This window comes from Lissotriton vulgaris, unplaced genomic scaffold (genome assembly GCF_964263255.1).
Source record: "Lissotriton vulgaris unplaced genomic scaffold, aLisVul1.2 SCAFFOLD_5188, whole genome shotgun sequence".
NCBI classification, from domain to species: domain Eukaryota; kingdom Metazoa; phylum Chordata; class Amphibia; order Caudata; family Salamandridae; genus Lissotriton; species Lissotriton vulgaris.
Genome location: NW_028243987.1, coordinates 32,840 through 48,916, shown reverse-complemented (window position 1 = coordinate 48,916; position 16,077 = coordinate 32,840). Strand labels below are relative to the sequence as shown.

Genomic DNA, 16,077 nt, shown 5'->3' with positions numbered 1-16,077 from the left:
TGTATATATGCTAATGTAAAACCGGTATTCACAAAAGAATACCAGGAGCATTTTCCGAGAAACCACCAGGAGAAACAGCTGCTCACAAGTATTCCGGCAACCATTTGTGAATTCCAAAATTAAATGAAGTACATTTTCCAACTGACTGCTATAGTGTGGACCCTGAAAGTGGAGGGGGTTATAAATCAGAGAGAAGTACGCAATGTCCAAACAGCATAGTTCATAGAAAGCCTAATAGTATGCAAAACATGAAAATTCATTTAGTTAATATTTACCATGCTTGTAAACCAGACATAAAAAACTGAACAGCCTATAGACACCAATAGTAACCAACAAAATTGTACTGGTTTAAATCAACTCTAGATGGACGAGATGCAGAGTGTATGTAGGCATATTGGAAGCTTTGATATATATAGGTTCCATCGAGATCTCTGCAATGGATGCATTGCTTCAGAAATCTCTCAGTTTCATTGCTTATCTTCTACTTGATGATTCTTTCACTTAGTTGATAAACATATTTTACATGTAAATCTACAGGGCAGTATCCTTAATGTTTTAAGACAGGGAGAGCTGTAAAACAGATCTCAGGACCACAGTGTTGCAGTAAAAGCGGAAGCTCCTGGATAGCTGTAATATTTGATTAAATATGGAGGACATCCTCACAAATTCTCATATCAGGCTAACCAACTGGGAGAACGAATAATGTTAGCAATCTGGAAAGGACTACAAAGCATATCTGAAGTGTTTCCATGTGTATCTCTGGACCAATTATTTCTGAGCCTGAAATTTAACTAGACTCATCCTATTTTGCATGGAATATATAGCGAATTTACGAAATAAAAAAGGGGAGAATCCTGGAAAACCCCTCGTTTTCCTTACTTCCTTTTTCCATCATCCTCAATCGTATTTAATTACTATACCCCTAAACATTTATTTCCTGTTAACTTACCATTATTTTAAGTACTGTTTTGCCATTTTAATTTAATTGCACTGAGATTTCAGCGTCTTAAGGTAATTAAACCTAAATTAGCATATCAAGGTTTGATGCATTCATTGCCAATCCTTTTTTGCTGAAATATATGTCCTGTCCATTAATCACTGTGGAGGTTTTGCTCATTGATATCATGAAGAGTTTTCAAACAATATGGGGTGCAAGAGCCAATGTGCTGAAGTAGAACTTAAAACAATTGTGTGTCAATCTAGGCAACATACCCTGGCATATTCCCACCAGGCCCAATGGACGTCTGAAACATCAGGTTGAAAGACACCGGCGGAGATAGATCATTTCCAGTGAGGGGGGCTTTGACATTATACATCACAAAGAGATTTGCCAGGTCTTGCTGACTGTAATTGTCCATCTAGCAACAAGATAAAAACAAGATTACTACTACATTTTTTAAAAGCTTCCTGGCATATATATATATATACATATAAGATCCAAAATACTGACATTTCCAACAATGTTTAAATGCTAGGCAGTGCAGCACGTCTTTTCAATTTCCTACTACATACATTTAAAAATGTATATTTTTTAAACTGAACCATCATACACTGTTATCAAGCTGCATAACCTATTTTTCAGGCTTCCAAGAGACCCCCCCCAATCCCCGGTTAGAACGGATTGCAGTTTTTCAATAAACAAGGTCTACAGAGTTTTCAGAGCCACAATACAATCTATTCAGCCTCCAGGTTAGTAAGTGCAAAGTTGTGACACCCAAAGTTCAGTCTATCACACTGCTGCTGCACAATTGCAAGATGAATGGTGTCTCTCACAGGAGGCTCTGTTAAGATTGAACAAAAGATTGAACAAGTGGCTACTTGGGAGTATCAGAATGTTTTTTTTCAAGTCAGGTTTTCCCATTCCTGCCACGCTCATTATTCAGCTAAACAAGCAGCTGTCTGACCAATGCTTTTTCGCACTCAAAGCGTTCAAAGCAAAAACAGAGTATGCTGACCTGTGTGAGAACACTTTCCATCTCCACTTTTTTTTCCGGAGTGCATTTTTTATCCGACATCAACTTCTGTAAGTGAGCTGCAAGCAAAGAATAAGAAGTGGCAGACATGTTAATACTTCACTATCATGCACAAATGCAAAACTAAATACTAATAAAAAGACAAGAATTCTGAAAAGTCAGTAACCTCAAAATCGACTAATAGCACAAGTCAACAGATTTATGGTTTCAGAGCAAGAAGATCATGGATTATGTGAACTACTTCTTTCAGATTCATTTTATGCAGATGCATCTTTCCTGGCTTTTGGAAAACTGAACTCAAACCATGGCAATATCCAAGTGGTTTCAGCATTTCCTCCTAGAGCTAGGAGGTGTGCAACTCATCTGAAACATTTGGTACATCAATGACCACACAAAGTCAGTGGGGAAGTGGGGTATGACTGGACTATATTGGTCAGGATGAGACTCACTAGGTAGGCCTAACAAATCCAGAAGAATACGAACTTATTAGTGAGCGAATCGTGACTGCCCACAATTGGGCGAAACACCAGAACGCCATTTTAATTACAGACATCATGCCAATAGATGGATTTCCATATTTACAACGCTAAATCTAAGTCGCCAAGTATGCAGTCTAACCAACTGTTTCCGATCACTAGTGTGATTGGCCCAGCCTAAATTATTTGGAGAAAGGCACACAGTACACAGCTACATTGACATAGCTGTGCTACTTGTTTTTACAGTAAATAAATGTCATACTTTTAATGGAAATATAACACCGCCTGGACATTTACATTATTGTGCACCATTTGTTTTATCTGTATTTAAGTCACTAAATGCAGGAGTAAGCTTTGCCTGCTGGTTCTTGCTTCAGTCTTGGAGGCAAAAGTCTAAACACTAATTTCTCTGCACACCGTCAAACAGCAGACTAAGAGGTCTAAATAAGTGAGACACAAGATAGCAGCCCTTCTCCATCTGTGCACCCAGTATCTGGAACAGCAGCCATGTATCCATTGAATACCACCCAATATTGCTCCAATTTGGTAAAGACTTGAAAATGCACCTCTTTAAAGAACTCTACAGGGCAATGCATTGACAATCCACAAATCAGCCTCCTCTTCTATCACTTGTTGACTTTATGCTTGTCTGTGACCATGTACTGCGCACTTAAGTCTTTGGGATAGGTTCACACTACAGAAATAAATGCATACATATGTACATGCATCATTGATCTCACTTACTACCCGGTGCTAGGGTTCTAGGACAGCTGGCAATACTTTGTACAGGTACTGCCTGGTTGCCTGCGAGTTCAGTAGTCCCCAAAGAATGGATTCATATACAACCTTGCAAGCTTTTTAAACTTTACAACTAAATTTAAGTACTGATTATACCAGCAAATTATGTTGCTCCAGCAGTAGCAGGATGTATCAAAGAGTTTGACATATTATGCATCTATATGGAAATGTGTTAATACATAAGGGCTATAGAGCTGTAGGTCAGCTATATTATCTTTGAATATTATGTCCTTTCATTTGTTGAATTAATTTTTACAAGCTCCTGTAGGTACTGCAGAGCAATCTTACAAACGACATAACTCCCACCCATAAAACTCACTGGGGCAGAAAACGCACCAATTTACACTTTTCAATTCTGAGAGCATTAGCACCTTGAGTTGAACGATCTTGGGCAAATTACACATAATTAAAGACAATCTAACCATGAGAATGTAATATTGTAATAAAGCACTTTCAAGTATAGAATACCTTTTAAGAGGTGATCAGCTCGAAAACATTCTCCATTCTTTACATCTTTCACCATGAAATCAGCAAATTTATCTACATGTCCAGATGTTCTACAAAAAGAAAATTGAAAACAAAATGTTAAACATCAATTCCAGCATCAGACTGGTCGCTATCAACGTACATAGAATATAAGAAGATAATGTACAAATGGACCTGCAGTGAAGGAAAGAGAAAAGGGCAAGCTAGTAATACAGCTAGCAATACCCAGCTCTGATTTGGCCTCTATTCAATAGATGCACATTAAGCAAAGACATCTACGTTATTTTTTATTTTATTTATTTATAAAGTTTTATATAGTGCAAACAAGATCCCGAAGGATATCAGAGCGCTTTACAGAAGGATGGAAGGAAGGTAATAAGTGCAATATCAACATCTAAAGTAAGAATAAAAAAACAAGAATAGGGGGCGTGGCTTGCAGCCGACGAAAATGGCCGCTTGCTAGGAGAGCTCCGAGGTTGAATTGACCCTCCGGCGAAAATCCGACCATTTATCCTGACAGTTACTGGGAGGCGACGGCACCAGTGAACGCCCGTGACCAAGCAGCATCGCCGACAGGAAGTCCGGGAAAAATCTGTGGTACAGACCCGCTACCACTCGAGGTCGGAGGAAGAGGGCCTAACATCGTAACAGAAGCCGGGGCCTCAAGTGATCCGAAGGCTCGGAGACTCGCCGGGGCGAAGAGTAGCAGAATCACCGCCCAACATCGAACGGAGAGTCGGCTACGGCGGGCAAGAGAGAACATCCCACGCAGCCCTTTGCAGCGACGTGACCATAAGGTGGAGCTCGCATTAGGCCCCGCAGCGCAGGACTGTGACTGGGGCGGAGAGGCGATCCGCGGGCCCGGTCGGGCGCTGGAGGAACACACAGTGAGGTACCCGCACCGGTGTGGAGTCAAACCACACCCGCGAACGGCAGTGGAACAGCCCCGAACCCACACGGCATCTCCCGGCAGCCACCAGAAGAAGGCCTAGACCGGAGGCAGAAACCGGGGCCCTGAGTACCTACGCACACCGCATAGGCTCCGCAATCGGCGGCATAACTGCGGCGCAGTCCACGCAGGAGACCCCTGCCGACCCAATACGCCGGATTCGTGGTGGAGGCCCCACAATTATATCCAGATGGCTACAAGGTGGGTTCAGGTGAACTTAGTATAAAGGCCGGACACGACCCGCAATCTTCACACGCACCAGGCGCAGAGGAGGCTCTAGGGGCCCACTCACACAAGACCCCTGGAAGCACCGGCATCTGACTGCCCACGCCATTAGCTCAGGACTATACCGCACATAAACGAGAAGGGGGCGACGCATTGCCGAGGCTTCAGACCCCACCTGTGAATTGTGAATAGCGACGCATCCTCCCCCTACAGCCGACCCAGTGTGCCGAGATGTCTGGCAGGGGCCCAAGAAACCTGACGACGCAGGCCAAACTGGACAAGTATGCCTATAATAAAGACTTTCCCCCATTGCAAGAAGGGAGTTCCTCGTCAAGCGGAGCTCAAGGTGGAGGAACGCCCAAAAAAAAAAGTCACGCTAGAGGACATAATGGCGGCGTTGGCCACAGTGCAAACTACTGTGGGCTCCATTTCTACAGACGTCTCATTACTCCGCGCAGACTTTCAAAAAATCACTGCCAGAGTGACGGAAGTGGAGCGAACCACAAAATCACTAGTGGGCGACACGGCAACGCTAGCAAAGACGGTCTCCCGGCTTGAGACTGAACAAAATGCTGCCCGAGAAGCTGGACGACCAAGGACCACACGCACGACGCAATAATGTGCGAATTTTAGGTATTCCGGAAAGTGAAGGCACCCAGGCGATGGACTTATTCGTGGAAGACCTAATAAAAACTAGGCTACAGCCCATGGTGCTTTCCACATTCTTCTCAGTAGAAAGGGCACACAGGGTGCCAGGCGGAAAGGCTCAGCCGGGGGCGCCCCCGAGACCGGTGCTTGCGCGCCTCTTCAACTTCAGAGACAGAGATATCATTCTCCAAACAGCACGGATCTCCCCACAAATCCAAATCCAGAACTCATCGATCTCCTTCTTCCCTGACTACACTGCTGCGGTGTCAAAACGGTGCCGAAGTTTTTTGGAAGTTAAAAAAGTCTTGTTGTCACGTGAAATACCCTACTCCATTCTGTTCCCGGCAAGGCTTAGAGTGGCAGCTGAGGGGAAGACATGGTTCTTCGAATCTCCGAAGGAGGCGTACGACTGGCTCGAAGGCTGGAGGAAGAAGTATGGACCCAGTCGTAGTGGGAGAGACCGCAGCCGCCACGCAGATGAAGCAGAGACAAATAGCCCTGAACTCTTCACTCCCACCGAGGAGGACTCACAGAATTCGGATCAAGGAGACTCTGGCCTGTAATGAATCTGATGGAACGAGTAAGGACTTTCACCTACGGGCCAGCAGATGCAGAAAGACATTGTTAGAGGCCGGCTCTGGACATGGGGCGGACACGGGCCCGCCCGCAAAGGAAGGGTCACATTCACCTCTGACTTCGTAAGCCCTACACGCAAGTACACTGTTGGGACATAGGTTAGAGCACTCTGCTGAGTTGGGGTGGCGGGCAGTTTTGAGTCCGCCGGGCAGGGAGGGGGGAGGCGTTATGGGATGGGGGAGTTAGTAATACAGAGTTTTTTGTTCGAATATTGCAACACAGGCACCGTTTCTTTATCACCCACTTAGGCACGACGGACTGGCCGAGGCGACCAGCTGGGAGCTTCCGGTCACGATCTACTCGGCATGACACTCACACCATAAGCACACTTTTAGACACGCGGGAACGCGTTCTACACTCCCACATACCTCGGACCGCGTTCTAAATCCGATGACAGTGATGCACCGGCTCACCGATGATCATGGCTAATCAGGATATCTCTTCACCAGCCCCCCAATCGCAACCACTAGTTGCCCCCACGCTAACAATCATATCGTGGAATGTCAATGGTCTAGGCCATAAAATTAAGCGGGGCTTAGTCCTCCAATAGCACAAGAGAAAGGCGCCCACATTAGCCCTACTACAGGAAATACATTTGGTGGGGACTACCTCAAAGGCTCTTAATCGATGGGGCTTCAAGATGGTCACACACGCAGAATTCTCGGCGGGTTCCCGTGGGATTGGAATCCTGGCCCAAAAAAACGCTCCACTCCTCATCAAACGCACATGGGCGGATGAACAAGGGCGATTTGGGGCGATACATTGTCAATGGGAGGGGCGGCCGTATAATATAATCTCAGTCTACATTCCCCCTACGTTACACCAAGGGGCATTTCAGGACCTGGGTAAACTGCTTCTTGAATTCCCAGAAGGTGAACTAATCATGGGAGGAGACTTCAATGCAGTATCGAATGCAGCGATTGATCGGCTCCCTCCTCGCGAAACCACTAGACCTAACCAAATGTTTAACGACTTCCTAGAAGCAATGGGATTGGTGGATATGTGGAGACTTAAACATCCCCAGGACCGTCATTACACGTTTCATTCAGGGGCACATAATAGTCTCTCCAGGATAGACTACATACTAACCTTGAGGATCCCCCCGGAAAAGATCACGGCTCTGGAACACCTACCAAGAGGGATATCAGACCACTCCCCTGTGCACCTCACCTACACGGCACAGCCCACCAAACGACAAAGTATATTCCCGGTATACCCCGGCTATTTCAAAAATAGAGCTATTTTGAAAACACTAAAAACTTCTACCACACATTACTTTGAGGAAAACCCAGACTCGGTAGACTCGCCCTCGGTTTTATGGGAGGCCTACAAGGTAGTGCTCAGAGGACAGGCTATCTCTACCATTTCCAGACACACAAAAAAACAGCGGGCAGCTGTTGAAGCCTTAGAAACAGCAGTATCGGCCCATGCCTCAGATAACACAGAAGACACAGCACACACACTGAAACTAGCGTCACAGGAGTACAAGGCATACGTAGAGGACGTAACCAAGACAAAACTGACTAACACACTGCATAGGATCTATGAGTTGGGTGACAAGACTGGAAAGATGCTCGCATGGATGGAACGTAGGGAAAGGGCCAGTAGATGGATTGCCACATTAGAGTGCTCAGATGGTACACACACGACGGCTCCCCCGCAAATTGTAGAGGAACTGGCCACTTATTATGAGACCGTATACACTGCTCGGGGTGGGAAGACGGAGGAAGACTGCTCGCAGTACCTGCAGGACATACCCCTACCCACACTATCACAGAAGATGCACAGACACTTGAGTGCGACTTCACAGGGGAAGAAGTGGGGAAGGCTATAGCAGCACTGCATACTGGGAAAGCGATGGGGCCGAACGGCCTACCCGTTGAACTCTACAAAACACTATCACGACAGATAATCCCCTACATGCTCCCGATGTATAATGACTGCCTGTCAAGTGGAGAGCTCACGGCTGACCAACGACTAGCCACCATTGTCGTAATACATAAACCCGGTAAGCCACCTGACCAATCATCTTCCTACAGGCCGATGTCCCTGATAAATTGGATGCTAAAGTCCTGGCGAAAATTCTGGCACTACGACTACAGCCCCACCTTACAGACCTAATACATCCGGACCAATCGGGCTTCATGCCTGGGAGAAATACGTCACTTAACCTACGGCGCGTTAATGGCGTCCTACATCGTATTCCCTCTTACAGGAAGACGCGGCCCTCCTCTCTCTTGACGCAACAATGGCCTTCAACCTAGTGGAATGGCCATTCCTATTTGCGGTCCTCAGAAAGATAGGCTTCGGCCCTAAATTTTGCAGTTGGGTTAAACTTCTCTACACCAAACCGATGACGCAGGTGGCAGCAAATGGCCACACTTCCCGCACATTCACACTGGGACGCGGAACGAGGCAGGGATGTCCTCTATCCCCGCTACTCTTCGCACTCATACTTGAACATCTGGCGATGCATGTACGAGTGGACCCCGTAATCAGAGGGATCACATGGGGTGCAGGATGGGAGGATCGCATCTCCCTCTACGCAGACGATGTATTGGTTTATTTGATGTCCCCCTCTCAGTCACTTGTAAGAAGAGGGACTGTACAGCCCCTAAGCCAAATGCACAGCTCTGTGCCGCTATTTAGCGTGCACTTAAAATACACATTCCTTTGTCAATTCTTAAATTTATACACCATTTTTGTCCATATTTTAACTCCTTTTTAAACATTTAGTTCATTGTTTTATCCTCAGTCCACCAATCGGGTTCAGGTACCAATTTTCAGTTTTCTGACATTCAAACTGTGCCATTCCAGGCCTCTTTGAAAGAATGCAATAGATGCAAGAAGTCCTTTACAAGTGGTCGTTTATTGTGCAGTTAAAAAACCCAATGCATTTCGGGCCTCCATGTGCCCTTCTTCGGGGGTCACTACAAATTATTAACAATACAAACAAATTATTAGCACTTTGTATCTTAAAAGCGCCACGTCACAACGTAATTTCATCACTGAACTTAAATCACGATAATCGTAACATTACTCCCTGATGCACTATATTCAAGTGACTACCATTCTTATACCGGTCATCATGCGCCTAATCATTAATGTACAGGGTGTAAATCCAAATATCCAACATCGTCTGTTCTCCTGCAAATAATTCCAGTTTTCTTCCCTCCCATCCAGCGTAAACACAATCCGTCCCTTTAACCCTCTGTGTTCAAAGCGCTACCTTCGTTAATCAAACCTCACGCGCTGCTTTGTACTAAAGCTTGAGCTGTTCAACATGTGCTACGCTCGCTGTAAATATCATACTTGAAATTACAAAACATGCCTTCCCTCTTACACATTTTACAGATTGCTAAACGCGGACGATGTATTGGTTTATTTGATGTCCCCCTCCCAGTCACTGACAGCTTTTGATGGACCTGCTCAGGGCCTACGGTGAGGTATCGGGATACACCATTAATTGGACGGAAGCCGGTCCGTATAGCGCATGCCAAATTAATCCGATCCTGGTATGACGGGGGGGATCGCCCTACCCTGTGTTAAATTGTATTACTGGGCAGCACAGCTAATAGTGGTTAATCAGTGGCTACACGCCCCACAAATGGACCCGGCCTTCCGTCTTGACCGAACTGTGCTACCACCTGACCAACTCATGCGAGCACTATACACGAACAAACGACGCCACACCTTTACAGGCCCAACAGCCCACACGATCAAGATCTGGCACGCAGCACAGAGAGCCTTGGGGTGGGAGGGAGTGCTCACGCTCGCCATGCCACTTTGGGACACGCGGCGACTAGGTACCTTAGCAAACACAAAGGGCTTCCGGCAATGGGATTTAATTGGTATCTCCAAAATCGGGGACTTATGGAAGAAAGGTGAAATAGTCACCTTCCCAGCCCTTAAAGAAAAATACGGGATGGCAGACACCGAACAGTATCGCTACGCACAAATCAAGCATGCACTACAAGGGGCAATTCCAACAGGCACCAGACTTGCTGAATCTTCCTCCCCCTGGAGGATAGACTCCTTACTGAATGCCTAGACAAAAAAGCAATCTCCCTCACATATTGCAAACTTATTAATAACAAGCCCGACCCCACGGCCGTCCTCCGGAGCAAATGGGAAATAGACCTGGGGGACATAGAGGATGAAGATTTGCTATACGCACTAGCATCTCCCAGGGAGGCCTCCATCCAGTCACAACTCAAGCTAGTGCAATTGAAAATATTACACAGAATATACTACTCCCGCACACTCCTAGACCGGCTAGGCAGTATCCCAGAACCTATCTGCCTGCGTGGGTGCAGTCTCCCGGGCACATTCTTTCACATAATACGGAACTGCCCCAAGATCCAAGCTTATTGGGACCGAATACTCTCCGAAATATCAGAGGCAGGTGGTATCGAATTACCAAGAGAACCTAGATGTTGTTTACTGAACATTTGGTCGCCCACCGACATGAATCAGGGAATGCAGACATGGGCAACACTGGGCCTAGCCCTTGCTAAACGAAACATTGCCAGGAACTGGGGCTCGGGGGTAGGACCCACATGCGCACAATGGGGAAGAGATATGGGCACAGCCATGCTGGCAGAAAAGGCAGTGTATGTGCATCGAGGATGCCCCAATAAATGGACTAGGGTATGGGGAAGTGGAACGAATACAGAGGACAACTATGCGACCTACCACAGGACCTGTCCAATCTTGAAAGTAGTCCATGAAGAGGATACCCCGAAATGATATTGTAGCGTTGATCTGGAGTTATATCTGCCAGAGGGAGGGAAAGAGACCATATATACCCCTTGACTGGTGAGATGAGAGGATAGCAAATGACTGTGCTAAGTAGATAGCACTCCTCTGTGAGGATTTAATTTTGAAGATAGCCGTGCCCGATATGTTGGGGAAATTTTAGCCTTAGTTAGAAAAGTAATGAAGTTTACTTGATGTATGGAACGGGAAGTATGTTGCAAAGAAGATATGCCTGTATCCTATAACTGAACCGAACTGCCAAGTGTTATGTGTATCAGGTAAAAGCAAATACTACGTACATGGTTGCTTATGTTGTCTACTCTGTTTGATGCAAGTTCAACAAGTTTGTTTTAAAAAAAAAAATACGGACCTATTCATAGCTCTAATCCTACTGTAAATTGTGTAACCACATTGTTAATTAACGCCACCGTGCCCCTGGGATATCGGCAAAAGGGCTGTGTTATCCTGATATTACAGAGTACCAATGACTAAGTCGCGGCCGGCCCAAGGGGTTGTAGGCCGGAAGCTGTGTATACTATTAGAGGTACAATAAAGGTCTTTAAAAAAAAAAAAATTAATCACATAATTACAAGACAGATGGTCAAAGGAAAGTAATACAATAAACAAGTACTTAGCGGGCTACGAGGGGGGCTCACTATGAGGTAAAGAAGAGCAGCATGCACTGATGGTCAATGGTTGTAGGATCAATGCTAGTTTAAGCAGTTGCAGATCCACCGGCTACAGTGAGTAAAACATATAATTGCTCAAAAGTGCAGTATCTATGAATAGGAAGCAGATAGAGAACTTGTGGCTGCAGTATGAAAACAAAACTGTTGCTAAGAAAGGATATGTCTCTGTAAATTGAAATGGTGGGCAGTACTTGAGCTTATATATACACACATGAGGACAGACACCACACATTGTGTGCAAACACATATCTTCCCCCATTCGCCCTTTCAAAATAACCTTTGGCTGAGATATTTGCAGGATTCTCTCATTTTTTACTTTTTGGGCACAACAAAGCTACTGTTGTATCACGCCTTTGACTAACTGCCCGCTCCTGCAATTTCCAGGGTGCTTGAAATCAAGGATGAAAAGCCCCAGAAACGGTAGGCATTACACAACATTTCCCACTAACTCGCTCCAGTGAGGCGTCTTGAAGATTTTGTAATTTAATCACACAGCTTTCGGATTGGTTATCAGTGGACAAATAAAACATGATGCTCCCGGACATCAAAGAGTGTATATCCTGGCGATTGGGCAGTAAGGACGTATTTATGACCTGCTTGACTACTACCAGCTGTAAATTATGTTGCAGTTCTTAAGAGTATTATACACAATTTCAATTTGTATTAGCCACACACAAAAACATGAGCAGTGTGGAAAATTCGGCTTTGCTCCCTGTGCCATCAACTATGAAACTGTAGGGCTGGTGCCATTTAACGCATCTTATTTCTACCAAAAACCAATAGCGTTGTGCAAACCTCAGGGCTTTGCTTTGTTTTTGTGGCGCCTCATACTTCTTGTTTCGAGTACTCCCAACCAACACTAGCTTACATCCACATTAGAGGAAGGTGTGGTTGAAATAGATAACACTAATTTCCCAGATGCTAAAATTCTTGTACCGGGTACTGTGCAACTTTAAGATTTCCCAATTCCCAATTCGATGGTACGCTGTTTTCTAGACTGTGAGTCATGATGGGCTCTGGCGACACCTTGAACAGAAGCAGATTACACAGATATCAGGAGAAAGAGGTGAACTCCGTGAGACACCTGGACTGTGAATCCGTTCATGTCTCACCAAGCACCTTTTTCCACCAACTACAATTTGATAATTTATAAATCAAGCCCAACCTATGCATTACTCACATACGGGAAATGAATATTCTGCCTTTAGTGAAATGGGTCTAAAAAGAAATGCAAGTTTGAAGTCACAGCATTGGATTGACTTTGTAAGCGGGTTTGAAATGTGCCTATTTCAAGAGACGTGGGCATGTGAGCCAATCCACTTCCTGGGTTACTTAAATTTCTGTATACCGGCAACGAGAGGCCACAGGGGTAGACCTATGGGAGGCCTTGCAGTCTGGATCAAGCAAAACTCAAATGTAAAGGCAAAAATGATTGATCTAGGTTGTAAGGATATTCAGTTACTGAGATTATCTGTAGCCAAGGGTTCAATAATAGACATTTATAATATATATGCCAGGGGCACGAGTCTAGGGAATTCTGTTACCCTAGAAGCTCTATCCGCTTCCCTTGAATCCCAGTCACTTGGAAACAGAGTAATTTTGGCTGGTGACTTGAATAGGACATTCGAGCCCCTAGAACACACTGCATACCCAATAGGACTAGAGGAAGATGCCCTTTGGGACATCCCTAATCTAGACCTCCCACCAGTGAAGCGGTGGACTAACGATATTTTGTTGTTGAATGCATTATGTTTGGAATATGGTCTGAGGGCCCTCAATGGCAGGACAAAAAGTGATCAAGGTGGTAATTGTACATACGATAATGGACATAATAAAAGTAGGATCGACTATGTCATCTGCAGTCTTGAGTTATGGTGTGGCGTGGGTGACATGGAAATTGTGGGCAGAATAGAATGCGACCATAACCCCCTCTGTGTCTCCCACTCATGGTGGAAGGCCGCACGAGCCAACTCAGTGTCAGGTAGTGGGAGCGTACCTGTTATGGCCAATGACTCAAGAAGGGTGAAATGGCCATATGTCCTGGCTAATTTGGCCACCTTGGAGTCTATTAATTTGGAGGTAGACAATGCCATTGCAGCCATGGAACAAGTAGACCCTGTATTACCAGGCTCTGCCCAAATAACTGATATACATGAGACATTCTTCTCTTTGTTAAAACCGCATTTTAGTAAGCCTCTGAAGGCTAATAGGAAAGTACCAATCACAATGCCAACCTGGTTTAACAAACAGTGTAGGGTAGCTAGGCTGGGATTGGGCAGAGCACTTAAAAGTAGGGACAAGGCCTCGATTAGAGCCACAAGGAAATATTATAATAACAGTATTCGAAAGGCTAAGAAGCAGTGGGATGAGGAGTACTGGGAGGAGCTACTGGAGGCTTCAGGTCAAAAGGACTCCAGAACGTTCTGGAAAATTGTGAAATGGGGAAGAGGGGGCGCCCCCAATAATCCCGACAACAATGTCGATGAGGCATTGTGGGTCGAGTATTTTAAACCCCAGTATGCTGAGTGCAGGGATATAGTGGCCATAGAATCTATCCCTATGGTATTTTGCAAGGGTGATTTTTTCAATACCAAGGATGCGGAAATTGTAATTTCAACACTGCAGGGGGGAAAAGCCCCCGGGCTGGATGGAATCCCTTCAGACATTTTTAAACATGACAAGGTCAAGTGGGCAAAATATGCGACTGTTGGGAAATGGCTTGGCCAAAGGGGCAAAAATCCCCAATATATGGAAGGGGGCTATAATAATACCGATTTTTAAGAAAGGCGATCGGTCACTCCCAGCAAACTATAGACCAATAAGTTTGCTGGCTACTATGCAAAAAGTAGTGGGGAAGATGCTTGTCGACAAACTTATGGCGTGGGTAGATGACAATAATGCCTTATCCCCTTACCAGGCAGGATTCAGACGTGCAACCAGTACGGTCGACCAAATTTTTCGCTTCACCATGCTACGGTGGGGGACTGTACTTCTGGGTAAAGGCAGCCTTTATGTAGCATTTGTAGATTTAAGGGCTGCCTTTGACTTGGTGCCCAGGTGCACGCTGTGGGAGGTTCTGTCCAAAATAGGGGTCCCTCTTGATTTGCTCACGTTGATAATGCGTCTTCACGAAAGCAACTATGCCAAGGTCCAGTGGGGGAGGAATGGGGAATCCACTACTAACTTTCCAGTTGAGCGGGGGGTGCGGCAGGGATGTGCAATGGCACCCCTGCTGTTCTCCCTGTTCATCAATGGCATCGTAGATAGGATGTTGGATGCAATGGTTGATGCACCTTCGTTAGCGGGCATCAGAGTTCCAATTCTGATGTTCGCGGACGATACCTTGACTGTGTCCAAGACCCCGTCGGGTCTCCAGCGAGCCCTGAATATTTTTGATGCATTTTGCAAAGAACGGGGTCTTGAGGTCAATGTAAATAAAACCAAGTTGATGGCCTTTGGGCAAAAGCGCCAATCTCAACCTAGGGTATTTTTGAATAATATTAAGTTAGAGCTAGTAAATGTTTTTACATACCTCGGGGTTGAGATATCAAGCAAACTTGGTTGGTCAAGACACATAGAGAAGGCGGTGCTGAAACATCAGCAAATTTCTGGAGCCCTTAGGGCTGAGCAAGTAAAATCCAAGACCAGGCCCATAAAACCAGTTCTTATGGTTTATGACGCGAAAGCCTTGGGCGCAACCCTCTATGGGGCCGAAGTCTGGGGCTTTGAGAGTCTTACCACCATTCAAAAATCTGAGAACAAGTTCTTGAGAGGGATAACTAGTCTTCCCCAAAGTACCCCATTAATACCGCTTGTCCTTGATTTAGGTAGAAGATCGCTCAAGGACCGTGCCCGACTGAGGCCAATCCTTTATTGGAGACGGCTTTGGACAACCGTGGAAATAAGGCACTACGCTGAGGGGTTCCTAGCATTAGCCAAATCAGATGTTTTTCGTAAAATTAAATGGCTAAAAACGCTTAGGGACGTCCTTGCTGAACTTGGGCTCTCCAAACTATGGGAAAACCCCCTTGGGGAAGTATTCCCTAGTAAATCCAATATTAAAGAAATATATTGGGATCACATTGACCAGATACTATGGAGGAGCGTAACCTCGGAATCCATGGGGGGTAGATTTCTGGAAATTAAACAAAGACCATCCCTAGAAAAGTATTGGGACAGTATAACTGTCCCATTAGACAGGAAACTATTTTTCCAGTTAAGGGCAGGCTCTCTCCCCCTGAGGTGCTTGACGTCCGGCTGGAGATCTAGCAGTGGTTTGTGCTGCCCGTCATGTGGGGCCCCCAATGAAAACATTGCACATTTCCTGTTTTTATGTGAGTCCTATGCAATTCCAAGAAAATCATGGTTGGCTCCAGTATGTAGGAATCTTGGTGTCCGAAGCGGTGTGGAGGGGTTGAGAATTATCTGTTCCTCCACTG

The 16,077-nt window shown here is 45.5% G+C and overlaps 1 protein-coding gene across 1 annotated transcript in view; it reads right to left on the bottom strand.

Annotated features, from left to right (window-relative positions):
• GARS1 (glycyl-tRNA synthetase 1) overlaps positions 1–16,077 on the bottom strand; it is a gene marked incomplete at its 5' end in the record, with an annotated part of 104,613 nt that overhangs the window by 71,207 nt on the left and 17,329 nt on the right. Inside the window, 3 exons of the mRNA XM_086948717.1 lie at positions 1,213–1,358; positions 1,956–2,032; positions 3,716–3,804. Of these exons, the coding sequence (XP_086804843.1) occupies positions 1,213–1,358; positions 1,956–2,032; positions 3,716–3,804 (312 nt within the window). The remainder of the gene's footprint in view (positions 1–1,212; positions 1,359–1,955; positions 2,033–3,715; positions 3,805–16,077) is intronic.